At 36.4% G+C, this 14,456-nt stretch overlaps 1 protein-coding gene across 3 annotated transcripts in view; it reads left to right on the forward strand.

Annotated features, from left to right (window-relative positions):
- Positions 1-1,363: 1,363 nt before the first annotated feature.
- LOC130810376 (protein transport protein SEC16A homolog) overlaps positions 1,364-14,456 on the forward strand; it is a 13,656-nt gene continuing 563 nt past the window's right edge. The window contains exons 1-14 of one of the 3 annotated variants that reach the window (XM_057676409.1): positions 1,364-1,621; positions 1,807-3,689; positions 3,879-4,196; positions 6,103-6,222; positions 6,295-6,417; positions 6,549-6,710; positions 6,936-7,061; positions 7,273-7,407; positions 9,387-9,514; positions 11,231-11,339; positions 11,410-11,706; positions 12,905-13,045; positions 13,176-13,474; positions 13,917-14,456. The exon at positions 13,917-14,456 is cut by the window's right edge and continues 563 nt beyond it. In XM_057676409.1, the coding sequence (XP_057532392.1) occupies positions 1,935-3,689; positions 3,879-4,196; positions 6,103-6,222; positions 6,295-6,417; positions 6,549-6,710; positions 6,936-7,061; positions 7,273-7,407; positions 9,387-9,514; positions 11,231-11,339; positions 11,410-11,706; positions 12,905-13,045; positions 13,176-13,474; positions 13,917-14,346 (4,143 nt within the window). In that variant the 5' untranslated portion in view covers positions 1,364-1,621; positions 1,807-1,934 and the 3' untranslated portion in view covers positions 14,347-14,456. Of the gene's footprint in view, positions 3,690-3,878; positions 4,197-6,102; positions 6,223-6,294; positions 6,418-6,548; positions 6,711-6,935; positions 7,062-7,272; positions 7,408-9,386; positions 9,515-11,230; positions 11,340-11,409; positions 11,707-12,904; positions 13,046-13,175; positions 13,475-13,916 lie in introns of all 3 variants that reach the window. The other 2 variants (XM_057676411.1, XM_057676410.1) reach the window with 2 other exon arrangements.

Here is a 14,456-nt window from a genome sequence, read left to right on the forward strand (position 1 = left end):
CTATGTCCTACGACATAGATCGCACGTAGATGCGTGGAATGACCGAGCATCTCGTTTGGTTCGAGGAGATAACTTCACAGGTCATAGCACTTGTATGTACATGAGTTGGTATAGGCGTATCTCCATATTACGCCTAACGAACACCACATTTGCGCAGCCAGGATCACATTACCATCCAACATCTACGTTACTGGTACGTCTTCTTTCAACACTCATAACATATAGTAATACTTTAATGTCAGTCTTTTAACAACATAATGATAACATACAGGCTGAGCGCATCCGATCGGTGCTCATATAGTGCAATGACACGATTCAAGGGGCCGCTACATCGCGAGTTGATGTGGGGTATCGGCTATGTTCTCAGACCCTAGGCTCCATTAACGCGTCATTGATCGATGCATTGAGTCAGGCGGGGTATGAGTATCTCATACCGACTCCACCCATCATTGGCGAGGTAGATGACACATTCCACACTCCTTCTCCAAGGAGTTCAGCTCATAGAGGTAGCTCTTCCGGAGGATCCAGTTCTCGGTCCACACGAGGTCGCCAGCGTACATCTACTCGAGGTCGGTCTTCCAGATTGCCATCGTCATCCGATACTATGTCGCCATTCGTTCCTCCAACTTCCATCACCACTCCTCCTCCACATCCATCGCCTCAGCAAAGGATCATCACATATCAGCGTACTAGTCAACGACGAGCTCCTGCTCTTAATGTCATTGCGGAGGTTGACGAGTTCACACCATCATCAACCGGTGCGCAAACGAAGAGGGATCAGGGATTGTAGTTTAACATACTTTGTATATTCTTATATGATTTAAACTTTTTGTATGACTTTTTATGATTGTAATATATCTTCGCATTATTTTCATAATTAATTTTTTCAAATCAAGCTGGTTCGTAATTAATTAATATGGAATAGATTGTATTGGATTAGTTTAATGCAGGTTGCATTAACTATTTAGGGGAAATGAAAGAAAAAAAACAAGGCACAGACCAAACCGCCACATGAAGTGGCGGTTTACCATGGACCAAACCGCCACATGAAATGGCGGTTTTCCTTGGACCAAACCGCCACTTCATGTGGCGGTTTAGTGCTTAAGGTAAACCGCCATCTCAAGTGGCGGTTTTATCTGAAAAATTTGAAAAAAAAAAAAAATTCTCCACGTGAACGGTTTTGTGGAAAATATTTTCCCATTTAATGCAAAGTGGGAATAAGTTTTATTTTAAGCAATATCATGGAAAAAATTTCTTTTAATTAACGTGAAATTGAACAATGTCAGTGATTCTATTTTTATAAAACCTACTATAGAAGGGAACTGCGAATCAAACTAAAGTTTGTTAAAAAAAAATAAATTAAAAAAGACAAGACCCGGTTCAAATGTGGGCAACAACTGAAATGCCATGAAGTTGGGTCAGTAAAAGTTCCAAAATCTGCCAACAAAAAATGTAGTTCCTATGAAGGATAACCAGAAATGAGGTCACTCCATAATTCAATCACCTGAATTCCAGTTGGTGACCGGTGATCTGTCGGTTGTTACCAATTTCATATACTCTTTTTGTCTTTGCCTTCTCTCTCCTCCCTCATTTCGATCTTCAATTCCCCATTTTCAATCAGGTAAGCTTAATTAATCAATATATTACCTTATACTTAATCTTAATACCCCACATTTTCATTTTCATTTTCAATTTCGCAATTGCATTTCATTTCAATGCCTTTTCAGTTTATCAATCCCTAGATCTTACGCCGTGTTAATTGTAATTGTTTTTGTATTCATTTGCCGATGATTTTCATCAATGTAGGTGGTAATTTGGGAAAAGTATATGATTTAGATCGGTTTATGTATTAATTTGGATTTGATTCAGGGATTTTCATATTGATCAGAGGGGTTTATCTATTTGTTTTTGTGTAATTCCACGAAATTTGATCAATGGTGGGACCTCCATTGCCAATAGAGGACCATGCGGATGAGGATTTTTTTGATAAGCTGGTGGATGATGATGGAGTTGATGTTGGTGGTAGTAATGAACCTCGTTGCTTGAATGATGAGCTAGTTTTCGCAAATTTGAGTGTTGATGAGAATGCTGCGTCTGCCTTGGATGATTTAGACAATGTAGATAGAGTTGAAACTACTAATGTCTTTTCGTGTAGTGTTAATGATTGTAAAGTAGATGGTTTTGATGATAGTGCTGCGGGATCAGGGTCAGGGTCAGGGTCGTGGTCCATGGAAGGAGTGGATGGAGAGTTAAGTGATCGTGATGTATCCGTGAAAAATGAATCTGATACAAGAGTGATTAGGGACAATGGTGGAATTTGCAGTTCAGAGACTAAACAAGTGCAGTGGAGTGCATTTGGTGGTTGTGATGGTGGTACACAGAATGATTCATTTGCAGACTTCTTCAGTCAAATAGGAGACGATTCAACTGATCCTTTAAGTAATTTGGGCGTGGCTACTAGTTTTACTATTGTTGGAACGGGTGCCTTGGATGTTGTTTCATCTGATCAAGCAACGTGTTCAAGTGGTTCTAGTTTAGGGAAAAATGGTGAAGATACTCAGCATACTTCATCTATGGAAGTTAATAAGGCGACCGAAGACCAAAATAGTATTCAATATTGGGAGAGCTTATACCCAGGTTGGAATTATGACCCCAATCCTGGACAGTGGCATCAGGTAGATGTTTGTGACGCCAATGTGAATAATATGGTGACTAGCAATGGCGATGTTCATTCAACAATTGAGGAAGCTGTGGTCAATCCGTCATCTGATGCTTATTGTCTCCACCATACTCAATCTACGGGTGGAGGTATGACTGAGGAAAATACAAAAGGGACTTCATTGTACTCGAATCAGCCCACATATGGTTACCCAGAGTATCCTTCACACATGGTTTTTGATCCACAGTATCCTGGCTGGTACTATGACACAATTGCACAAGAATGGAGATCACTGGACGCTTATACTTCTTCGATTAATCAGTCCGCTTCCTTGTATCAAAACCAACAGTTATCTTATGAGAGTTTTAATACTGTTAATAACTTATCTGAACAGAGTATGACCTATGGTCAGAGTGAACAAGCTACAAATTTTTTTAACCAATTAAATCAGTCAGCGGTTTCCAGTTATTCCAACAAGGAAACTTTGAACATGGAACAAACTGGTAAGAACACACATGTATATGGATTTATATCCACTGTTGCAGCACCTTTCACATTTGAACTACCAACAACGGGTTTTGATTGTAGTAATGGTTTTACCAGATCTTTGAGCCTCAATGTTGGTAGCTCTGGCTTTCAAAACTTTACATCCTCAGAAAACACGTTGCAATCCAGTCACCATGGTAAAGAATATGAGCGTCAATTATCCCCTGCCAGCTTCACTGCTTCATGTCAGAAATCATTCTCATATGAACAATTAATTCAAAGTTCTGATGAAACAACTTGGCAGCCTAATCATGACGGTAAAGAATATGACTTGCAGTTCTCTTGTTCTAGCTCTAATGGTCCAAAGGTCCCAAATTTTCCTCAGCAGCCACTTCAAAATAGCAGTCTTTGTTGCTTTGCTAGTGAGGGGAGATCATCACATGGACGAATCCCACATGCTCTTGTCTCATTTTGTTTTGGTGGAAAACTTATCATCATGAAGCATCACAATAATTTAAACACACAACCCGCCTTTGCCAACCAGGTAAGGTTGTCGTAGTTTCATCAACATGAATGTTGATTTGTCTGTACACTTTTAAAATAAAGACGTGATAAAATGTGTTAGTGACCCGCTAAAGGAAAAAAGGTAGAAGGGTCTTATATTTTGTTATTAAGTGATTTATTCTGTCTTCTCTATTAAGGGCCTTAAGGTTCTTTAACATTTGATGTGAAGGACTCAGCAGGTGTGATCAGTATTCTCAATATGATGGAAGTTGCCATGCCGAAGCATGATGGTTCAGATATTGGGTTTGGTGATTGTGATTATGTTCGTACTCTGTGTGAACAATCTTTCTCTGGCCCACTGGTTTCTGGCAATTTGGGAAGCAAAGAGTTAAATAAATGGATTGATGACAGGATTGCCAATTCTGATACTCCAGCTTCTGATAACAAAGATGATGAAGTTTTGAAAATGGTTTTATCTGTGTTGAAAATAGCATGTCAATATTATGGGAAGTTACGATCTGCTTTTGGAGCTGGCCACAATTCAAAGGTAGCACTCTATTTTCAATATAGTAGTTCTGCTTTTCTCTAGAGTAGCATTTGCTTTAATTTTACCTTGACAATTGAGTTTCCAACAGCCTTGGAGCTTAGATGCCTTGCTTTGTCAGATTTTATATTGTATATGCTCTAATTATCCATTCTTGATAGAGCCAAACATTTATAATACTCCATTTGTCTCACTCATTTAGCGTCATTTGCCATTTTGGTCCGTCTCACTCATTTTGTATCATTTCTATGTTTGGACATTGACGCACCAATTTCTTTTAATCTCTTCCATACATTTTAACTATGTTTTAATTTCATATGCACGATTTGTTCTCTATCTTTATTTATTACCAAATTTCTTTTTGCTACTGACTAAAAGGAACGGAGTAGTTCTTTAGTTTTGGATTATAATAAGTTGTAGTGAAATTTCTTATTAACTATGTGAAGACGCAAATGATATTTAGTATCAAGAGCTAGTCGAAAACAATCTGTTTGTAATTACAAAGGTAGGTCCTTAAACCTTGCACCCTAAATCATGCCTAGGTTGGAGCCACTCAATGACATTGGGAAAATAGAGTGTGTATATGTGCAGGAGATGAACCGTTGCTATTTGTTGATGACTGTTTATAAACATAATTCTGCAATGCGTTGCATGTAAGTTTGTTAGTTCTCTGGAATTTGAGCTTCAGAAAATACCTTTATGGAGTAAACTTAAGTTTGACGAAGGCCTAGATAGAAACATTTGGAAGGAAGGGATACATCTATCATTGTAAGGAAAATAATTTTTTGGGTAAAGGATAGGGACACAAATATTGTAAAGAATATCAATTGCATGGAAAGACTTTTACCCATAAAATTTGGAAATAGCTCCATGCTCCAACAACTCTAAAATGGCTGTGTTCCACTCTTGAGGATACCTTTTGAGATTACTCCAACTCTTTTCACATTGTTTTTTGTAGTTAGGATGCTATGTTAAATTGGATTGGTGAGACCATGAGAAGATCTACATGCATATTGTTGTATGATTGTACAATGAATTGATCAATTTTACATTATATGATATGATGACTTGGTGGAGTGAGTATGTTTTTAGTGCATAGTGGGTGAGGTGAAGGGCCTAGAAGCCATACCTGCTATAGATTAACAGCTTAAAGATAAAATCATAATGTGTTACCTTTTTTCGGTTTGATATCTAATAAACCTTTTACACTTAACAGATGTGCATTTTTGAGATTTCAGTGTTGTGTTTTAAACTGGTAGCTAGAACCTAAATAAAATGTATTACAGTGTTTAGACCTGCTTTCCTATTTCATCCTGACCATAATTGGCTTGATCAAACAGGAATATTGATGTCACTACTTATTGTCTAATGGGGGATAAGATTTTTGGATGAATAATGAAGCTGCTCCATTAAACTGTTAGTAAACAATAATATGGCAAGGAATCTAACAAGCATTAATTTTACTGGACATTTTTATTTGTTTCTCTCTTTCTTTTAAGTCGTATGAATGTCTAGTGGTTCCCCCCTTCCTTTCTCGTTTTGGGAAGGAGAATTTGTTTGTTTGATAGTAATGTGTTGTTTAAATTCCCCTCTCCCCCAGAGATCATCCCTTCTCTTGACATGCCAACTTGTATGTGTGGATGTATGTGCACCTGCTAAGCGATAACAGATTATGCATCAGCTTAATACCACTTACATAGCTGTATATATTTAGACTCTCTTTTATGAGCATTTAGCAAAAGGCAGATCCTTGGTCGTGTAATTACACAAGTCAAACTGCTTAGAAGTTAGAAGTATCAACATGTGTCAAGAGTCGATAGCTGTTTATGATTGTGCATATCTTTGTAGTCCAAAATTTGTGATAACTTCTTGCTCTTATACATCGTGATTATGATTCTTCTTTGACTAGGAAAGTGACTGCCCAGAGTCTGCATTGGCAAAGCTTTTTTCATCCGCAACAAGAAATGCTGTCCAATTCAGTGCTGTCTCTCACTGCTTGCAGAACATACCATCAAAAGGACAAATACAGGTATATTATCCCTCTTTTTCTATTATCATGTAGTGTGTTACATGGTGTCATAGCTATCTTGATTTACATCAGGCAACGGCCCAAGAGGTTCAAATGCTTCTTGTTTCTGGTAAAAGAATGGAGGCTCTTCAATGTGCACAGAAGGGTCATTTGTGGGGACCAGCTATAGCTATTGCGACTTTGCTTGGTGAACAGGTTTTAAAAATGCACTTTTTTACTTCCCTCCTTGATACACTGAATGAAATTGATTAGACTTTTTCAAGAATTTCCCTTGAATAAATTTTGTCATGCATCCTGACTATTTCTTCTCTATCTTACACTTCCAGTTTTATAGTGAAACTGTGAAGCAAATGGCTCTTCATCAGCTGGTAGTTGGATCTCCTCTGAGAACCTTATGTCTCTTAATTGCTGGACAACCTGCTGAAGTATTCTCAAATTCCATTTCACAAACCCCACAAAATGGAGTAAATGTTTCTCACTCGCGAGCGGTATGTTGGCTATCTTCTGCTATAGCGATCAAATATACGTTTCAAGGATTGTGAGGGCAGAAAGTATGTGTACTAGTTGATTTGGTCTTCAAGGCACGCGTGTGTAGATTATTGGAGTATTTCACAGGATGTCATTTATAGTGAATTTGATATACCTGGTGTTACTTTATTTTTCTGTTGCCAATCATTTTTTTATTCTAATAGCAGTCTGGCTTGGTACTGCAGGTTGGGTCTGGTTGTATGCTAGATGGATGGGAAGACAATCTAGCCATAATAAATGCTAACAGGACTAATGGTGATGAGCTTGTAATTACTCACCTTGGGGACTGCCTCTGGAGGGAGAAGAGTGATGTATGTTGCTGAATAGAATTTCCTTTGAACTTTTGTTGAAACCTTAATTGAGAACTTGCATGTTGATGATCCCAAAGTTTAAAACTAGATTCTTAGTTATGTAGACTGTTTTCAACTGAAAGTCTGGAGGAATTTGATCTGTATGCTAAATTTGTCGGTAGAGTATGCCTTTGACAGTTGGCGCTCCTGCTACAAATTCTTTTTTGTGCAGGTTATGGCAGCTCATATCTGTTATTTGCTTGCTGAAGCTAACATTGAGCAATATTCGGAAAGTGCAAGACTTTGTCTTGTTGGTGCAGATCATTTGAAATATCCAAGAACTTATGCCAGTCCACAGGCGATCCAGGTATTTGTAACTCTTAGATAGCCAAACTCCGCGTAAAATCGTTCCAGCCACATATATCTCCATTTTGTTTTGTTCTCCTTGTACTGGACTGGATAGTAAGTTGTTGTCTTAAGTAAAAATGTCGAACCTTTAGCCCTACATACGGGGTCAGTAACGTGAACCAAAATAGATCAACATAAGATCTTCATTAACAAAGAGTATTTTTTTGGTTGGTCCTATGTAATTGTAATTTACAATTAAGAAAGTCTATTTGAATGATCATTGACATATATTCTACTTATCCATTCATTCCAGCAAATTACATTTTTTCATTTCATTCTGAACTCTTGTTATCTAAGTCATCTTCAGTTTACTTCTTTCTCTTCTAAGCTACTCAAAGCTCAATCCTTTCACTTTTCGAGTCGGTGTATTTTTTTCAGTTTTCTTAAGACATGTCCAGTATAAGCCGTTTTCTCTCAATTTTTTCAATATCTACAACTCTAAAACTCTTTCTATATCTTATTTTGATTTTTATTTTTTAAGGTGTGTCCAATCATCCAATTGAACTTAACATTCTCATCTCAGTTATCCCTATCTTTCTACAGTGATTTCTTTTGAATTCACGACATTCTAACTTATATGATAGTGTTAGTCTACTTGTAGAACTTTCCTATAACCTTAATGACACAAATTGGTCACATAGAGCTATCCATTTGTTCAAAATACATTGATTCTATACTTTGCATTTTAAAGTCAAAGGGTAAGTTTTATTATGTGATTAAAGTGTGTCTTTAAAGTCAAAGGGTAAGTTTTATTGAACAACCATTAGACCGATGCTACTTTATGGATCAAAATGATAGGCTTTTAGAGAGAATCGTAGTATAAAGATAAGAGTAGCGGAAATGTGAATGTTTCGAGTGGATGAATGTACATACCCTAATGGTTGGTATTCAAAACAAAAATATAAGAAAGGGTTTAGGAGTTGCACATATTGTGGGAAATATGAGACTCGTTTAAGATACTTTAGGCATGTGCAAAGATGAGATATTAGTGAACCGGTTAGGCATATAGAAAGCTGGAACTCGGAAGGCTTAAAAGTAGGGTGAGAAAGATTGAATATGACTTAGAGGACTAGAGTGGAAAAAGATATAAATGGCCTAGACTTACAAATTTAAGATAGTAGAAAATCGGAATGAATGGAGAAGAAGAGTCAATGTGGACGACCATTGAAACTGATATATTGGTTCATGTAGCCTACCAAGGCTCTGACATTATTGTTGTTGTTGTTGTACATCAAGGCTTGTTTGGAAAAACGCAAGTTGATTAATTTTGAACAAGCTGTTTCAATAAGCTAATTACCCATCATTAGAATAATATGGGTTGACCTCCAAACCATTTATCTGAATAAGCTAAAATTGCTCGATAAACTATTATACCAAACACCGCCATCATTACTCTTGAAATCGGATTCATCACATTTCCAATCAAATTTTGTGTTTTATGTCAAGATGGTCTAATCAAAGCCCTAAAAGTTAAAAGCTTTATATTGATTCATTATTAGAAAAATAATTAATTTCTTAAAATTAAAATTAATACTCCCTCCTATTCAGATCAATATCTCATTTTGTTTGACACTATTCACCAATTACTTTTATTTTGTATATTAGTGTCAATTTATAAGCTAAAACTTAGGTGAAACCTAGTTTGAATCATCTTAATGTGAATATTAGAGATATTTAGGATTGAAAACAACTAGATTGATCGTTTTGACAGATCTACCTGAAAGTAAAGATTTATGATTGACTTGAGAGTTGAGACTGGGTAGATTATGCAAATGATACAACAATTAGAAAGGACATGTTAAAAAGATCATACCTTATCCCCAAATGTGAGGAAATTTGATCAAGTAACAATATTTCTGGATGAAGTTTATAAATGTTGTCCTTCTTTGTTTTTCATGTGAGGTATCTGCTGAGATGGCCCTTTTTTTAATATCACAGAGAACAGAACTATATGAATATGCTAAGGTGCTTGGAAACTCCCAATTTGTATTGCTGCCGTTTCAGCCATATAAGCTTATATATGCTTGCATGTTAGCAGAAGTTGGAAAACTGTCAGAATCCCTGAAGTAAGTACTGCATTCAGTTTAATTCATCCTTCTGTATTTTATAGTTTCCTGATCTAATTAATTGTTTTGGTATACCAATTTGTCAAACTTCTAACATGAGGTTTATTGAAGTTATTTCCTCTTCCGAGTGCCGAATTTTTTTATTTTGTTTGTCTTACCAGTAAATATTTGCATATTTCCTTTTTAATAGGATGGTTGTTACCTTTGTTTCTTGCAGCAATTACTAATTTACTATTAGTCTATCCAATGACCTGATATTGGGCTTACGGAGGGGTAAAATAGTAATTGTCATATTAAGGAAGACTTGGGGAATAAGTTAGGATTAAGAGGTAGCTTATCATAAATAAGAGGAATTAGGGAGTCATTATAATCATGAAAATTGTTATACACTTGTTGGATGGGTTTTACCGTTTTACTCATTTTAGGAGATCTCAAGCTTTTCGAATTGCTTGATCTATCTTTCGTTATTTTGTAATCGTTCTTTAATCATCAATTTGATAAGTATAATTTCTCTTTTGTCATTTTATCTTTTCAATTTCAATTTTACAGTTTTAGTCCATTTTACAGGTTTAGTCCATTTACCCTTAAATATTTGCATATTTCCTTTTTAATAGGATAGCTGTTATCTTTTGTTTCTTGCAGCAATTACTAATTTACTATTAGTCTAGTACTGCTATTCTTGTTTATTTTTAGTGATATTTTCTTTCAGAGATACTAATTATGTTCTTTGCTTCACTTTTCATTTTGATCATCTTTCTGGTTATGCTACATTTCTATTTTTGACTTTTGACTTCTCATTCTCTCTACAATCTCATTCACAAGTCATTTTATCTCTTCATCCCATCAACATATTTCTTTCATCCAATTGTTTCTATGTCATTCTCTCATTGAAAACTAATAAATTAAATTTCTCTTATAGTGCAAAAATGCGGTGACGGTTAGAAATGCGGTAACGACATAATAATGTGGTAGTGGGAGTGATGCAGTATCGTAGCACCAAATATTGGCCAAAATCATAAGATATCCCGTGAACCGGCCTAATACATTTTTTTTACACCTTGCAATGTGGGTATTCAGTAAATTTGAAAATCTTCACGAAGCAGTTAATATGATATGATGTGACTTTGTTTTTGCACTCAAAATCAAAGGAACAAAGAGAGTATTTCTTTAAGCTTGTTAGTGAATGAGATGTTTTTTTTCAGAGCTAAGGCATATATTTGTTTACCAATTGTTCGAAGCTTGGTTGTTTGATAGATCCTCCAATCCAAATCAGAACCTAAGTTTGACATAGTTAGCAAAAACAATATAGATCAGCAGTGACTATTGGCATGATACGATCATCATTTCAAGATAAATGATTTGTTTATTTCTATTCACTTAAAGACTACGTCTAATCTAAACTAAGGTAAAATGGGAATTTTAGCTTTTCACGTTCCTTTCTTTCTAGCGATTGGCAGCAGCCTTGCGGCAATCTTTGATTTCAATGAGGACAATATGAAAGTTGTAGTTTACCATTTTTAAAGCTAACAGGATATAGAAAAGTATTGAGAGGGATAGCTAGTTAGGATTCCAATGCCCTGAACTTGATCATTATTTATATTATTATTTAATATTATTATTGAGCAAGTGCTCAATAAAAAATAGCAGAAACTGAACTATTTGATTTTTCTATGAGAGATCTCATTTGGAAAATTATAACTTTTACCATTTATTCAGGTACTGTCAATCAGTTTTGAAATCGTTAAAAACTAGTAGATTGCCAGAAGTTGATTCATGGCGACATATGGTGTCTTCTCTAGAAGAGCGGATAAAAATTTATCAGCAGGTACGCTTTCCTAATATTGTATAGTTTGTGAATCACTCGTTTGAGATTGTAATGATCACACCATATGTAGGGTGGGTATACCACTAATTTTGCTCGAGCAAAACTAGTGGGTAAATTGCTTAACTTCTTCGATAATACTGCTCAACGGGTTGTTGGTGGCTTACCACCACCTACACCTTCGGTGGTCCAGAGTAATGACCAACACAGTGAGCACGATCATCGGTCAAGGGGTGCACGTGTGTCTACTAGTCAGTCCACTATGGCTATATCTTCGTTGATGACGTCTGCATCTACAGAAGGCAGCAACCGCAAGTCATTGCATAATCGAAGCATGTCAGAACCTGACTTCAGTAGAACACCCAGAAAGGTAAATAGTTTATTCTTTATACCTTTGTAGGTCAAAGTTGAGTTCATTGTTTCTTACATGATTGGCATGATGAGCATTCTACTTTGGGATGTTGATGGGCTTCTTAGTATTGGATGAAATATTATCTGCAGAATTATAAGCGTCTGGGATTAAGGAATTTTACTGCATATAGCTGCATGAATAATGTATTTTTTTCTATGCTTGTTTTGTAAATAAGGAAAATACCATATGCAGTCTTAAGTTTTAACTTTAAGTAGCTAAAAGTATAGCTAATGATATGCTACAAAAGTATAGCTAATGTCACCTGATATTTGTGTGCCTTGTTGAGGTAATTTTGAGTCATTCTCGCTTGTTTTTTTCTTTTTGATGTGGGCCATTTGGCAAGTTACATTGGATGGGGTTGTTCACTTTGTTCTCTTACGAGCCTTCGATTTTTTCGGTTGAATCATGTATGTGTTGGATTGGTTGCAACTTAGCTTTGTTTGGGAAAATAAAAGCAAAAGTTATTATGGTGCATATGTGGGGTGTGTGTATGTGTGTGGTTGGAGTGGAATTACCGTGCCTTGTCTTGAAATTCTTTATCTGGTAATCTGTTGTGGGACAACTTAACTTATCTAACTGCATATTTAAGTGGATAGGGCTTTAAAGTGTGTATCTAAATGGGGAAATTTAAAGCAATTTTGGTAATTGTAGTTTTGATTTTTGTTTGGTGTATTCTTTTAAGGGATTTGAGCTGTTAATCCTTTTTTTCTTATTAATCCCTTTTATTTCATGTTAGAAGAAGGCCTAAGTACTGTTGTCGTTGTAGATATAGAAATCATTCGGCTAACATTCAAGCAAAGGAGAGGATAGGGAGGAGAGGGGAGGGGAGGGAAGGGAAGAGTGATAAGTTTTCCTTCCAAACCTTTTCATTGTAGGCGAGTTTGTTTTATAAAAAATGTGAAGGATTTCTTCCCTTCAAATCTGTTCCCTCAATTTCGTCCCCTCCAAACATAGCAATAGTGTTCGATAAGATAATGGAGGACTTTATCATTGTGCTTAAGTTTTGCAAAAAGGGATGGGTTCAGATGCTTTCCATGTTTGTCCGATAATTCTTTGTTGCATACAAGACCGCTATGTCTTTATATTAAAAAATGGTTTTTGTGCTATAACTTGATTGTTAATTTTGACTCTTATAACTTCTTGTTCTTGGTACCAGGATCTCTCACCAAAATCAAACTCTTCAAGTCCTCGCGATAATGCAACAGTCTCAGGTGGTTCATCACGCTTTGGTCGGTTTGGTTCACAGATTTTCCAAAAGACTGTTGGGTTGGTGCTAAGATCTCGCCCAGATCGACAGGCAAGTCAAAATGAACATTTTTTTCAGAACTTCCACAGTTTCATGTTGATATACTTATGATTGTTTTTTGCTTAGAGCTGACTAGTCTGGTCTTTTTTATGCGTTTTTTCTTGCCCCTGCTTCTTTGCAGGCCAAACTGGGAGAGACAAACAAGTTCTATTATGATGAAAAACTAAAGCGTTGGGTTGAAGAAGGTGCTGAGTCTCAAATTGAGGAAATGACCTTGGCTCTACCTCGTACAACTGCACCGTTCATGAATGGGATGTTGGGTCATGACAAAAGAGATGAACCTATTAATGGTATGATTCTTGCGAATGGGGAACCTGAACATAAGCACACAAATTTCAATTGCCAAGACACTGAATTACCACCCATTCCATCTCGTTCAAACCATTTCACTGTTCGTGGGCGCATGGGTGTGCGTGCTAGGTATATTTCTTTCTCTGTAAAATGAGACATAGGCCATTAAGTATTGCTGGATAGTTTTGGCTCTTGGTACTAGGAGTTTGGGACTAGGTAATTGATAAAGCTTAGCTATTGTACCTGAAGCCTATACAACTTTACAAGTACATATGAAGTATCTATAATTGAGAATGTCTGAGCCAACATAGAATGTGATGTCCAGAGTAAGCATCTCCATAAGCAAATGTGTTTGTCCAAGGCCATGCATCTCCATCAGCCAGTTTTCCTCTAATTGTCCTTATGTACTGTTAAAATCATTACCTTCGCTCCAATAACACCCCCTTTTTTTATAAACTCCTCACTCCTCTCTAATGGAGTACTTTTTTTTTTTCCTGAAAAGTCTAGAGTTTGTAATTTCTTTATTTCTTATCCTGTTTTAGAAATTTATTTCATGTTATGCATGTTTTAGGTATGTGGATACATTTAACAAAGGTGGAGGAACTCCTGCAAATTCATTCCAATCGCCTACACCTTCACTTCCAGCTATGAGAGCTGCTGCTGCTAATCCAAAGTTTTTCATCCCAACTACTGTTTCTGAGGGTCAAGTAACTCAGATTTCTCAAAGCACACAACAAACTTTTTTTTCGGATCACGATTCTGCAACTTCAAAGGGGCACGATTCATTTTCAGCTCCACAAAGGCTGACACCGTTATCAACTATCCAGCGACATCCAAGCATGGACAAGGGAATGGAAATCATGGAAAAAACCAATGGTCCTTCACTTCCAAATTCTAGAAGAACACTATCATGGGGTGGAAGTCTTGATCTTCTAAATCATACTAGCATGGGTGAAATAAGACATCCAGTGGAGATGCCAGGTTTTCATCGATCTTCCTAGTATTTTCCATTTACTTTGGAGTTAGCCAGTGCGGCAAACAACATCGAATTCAAAATGACCGTGGTCAAAAATTGTACATCTCCATGTAAAATATGGCAGTTCTATGCCGT

The sequence above is a fragment of the Amaranthus tricolor genome, chromosome 4 (assembly GCF_026212465.1).
Source record: "Amaranthus tricolor cultivar Red isolate AtriRed21 chromosome 4, ASM2621246v1, whole genome shotgun sequence".
NCBI classification, from domain to species: Eukaryota; Viridiplantae; Streptophyta; class Magnoliopsida; order Caryophyllales; family Amaranthaceae; genus Amaranthus; species Amaranthus tricolor.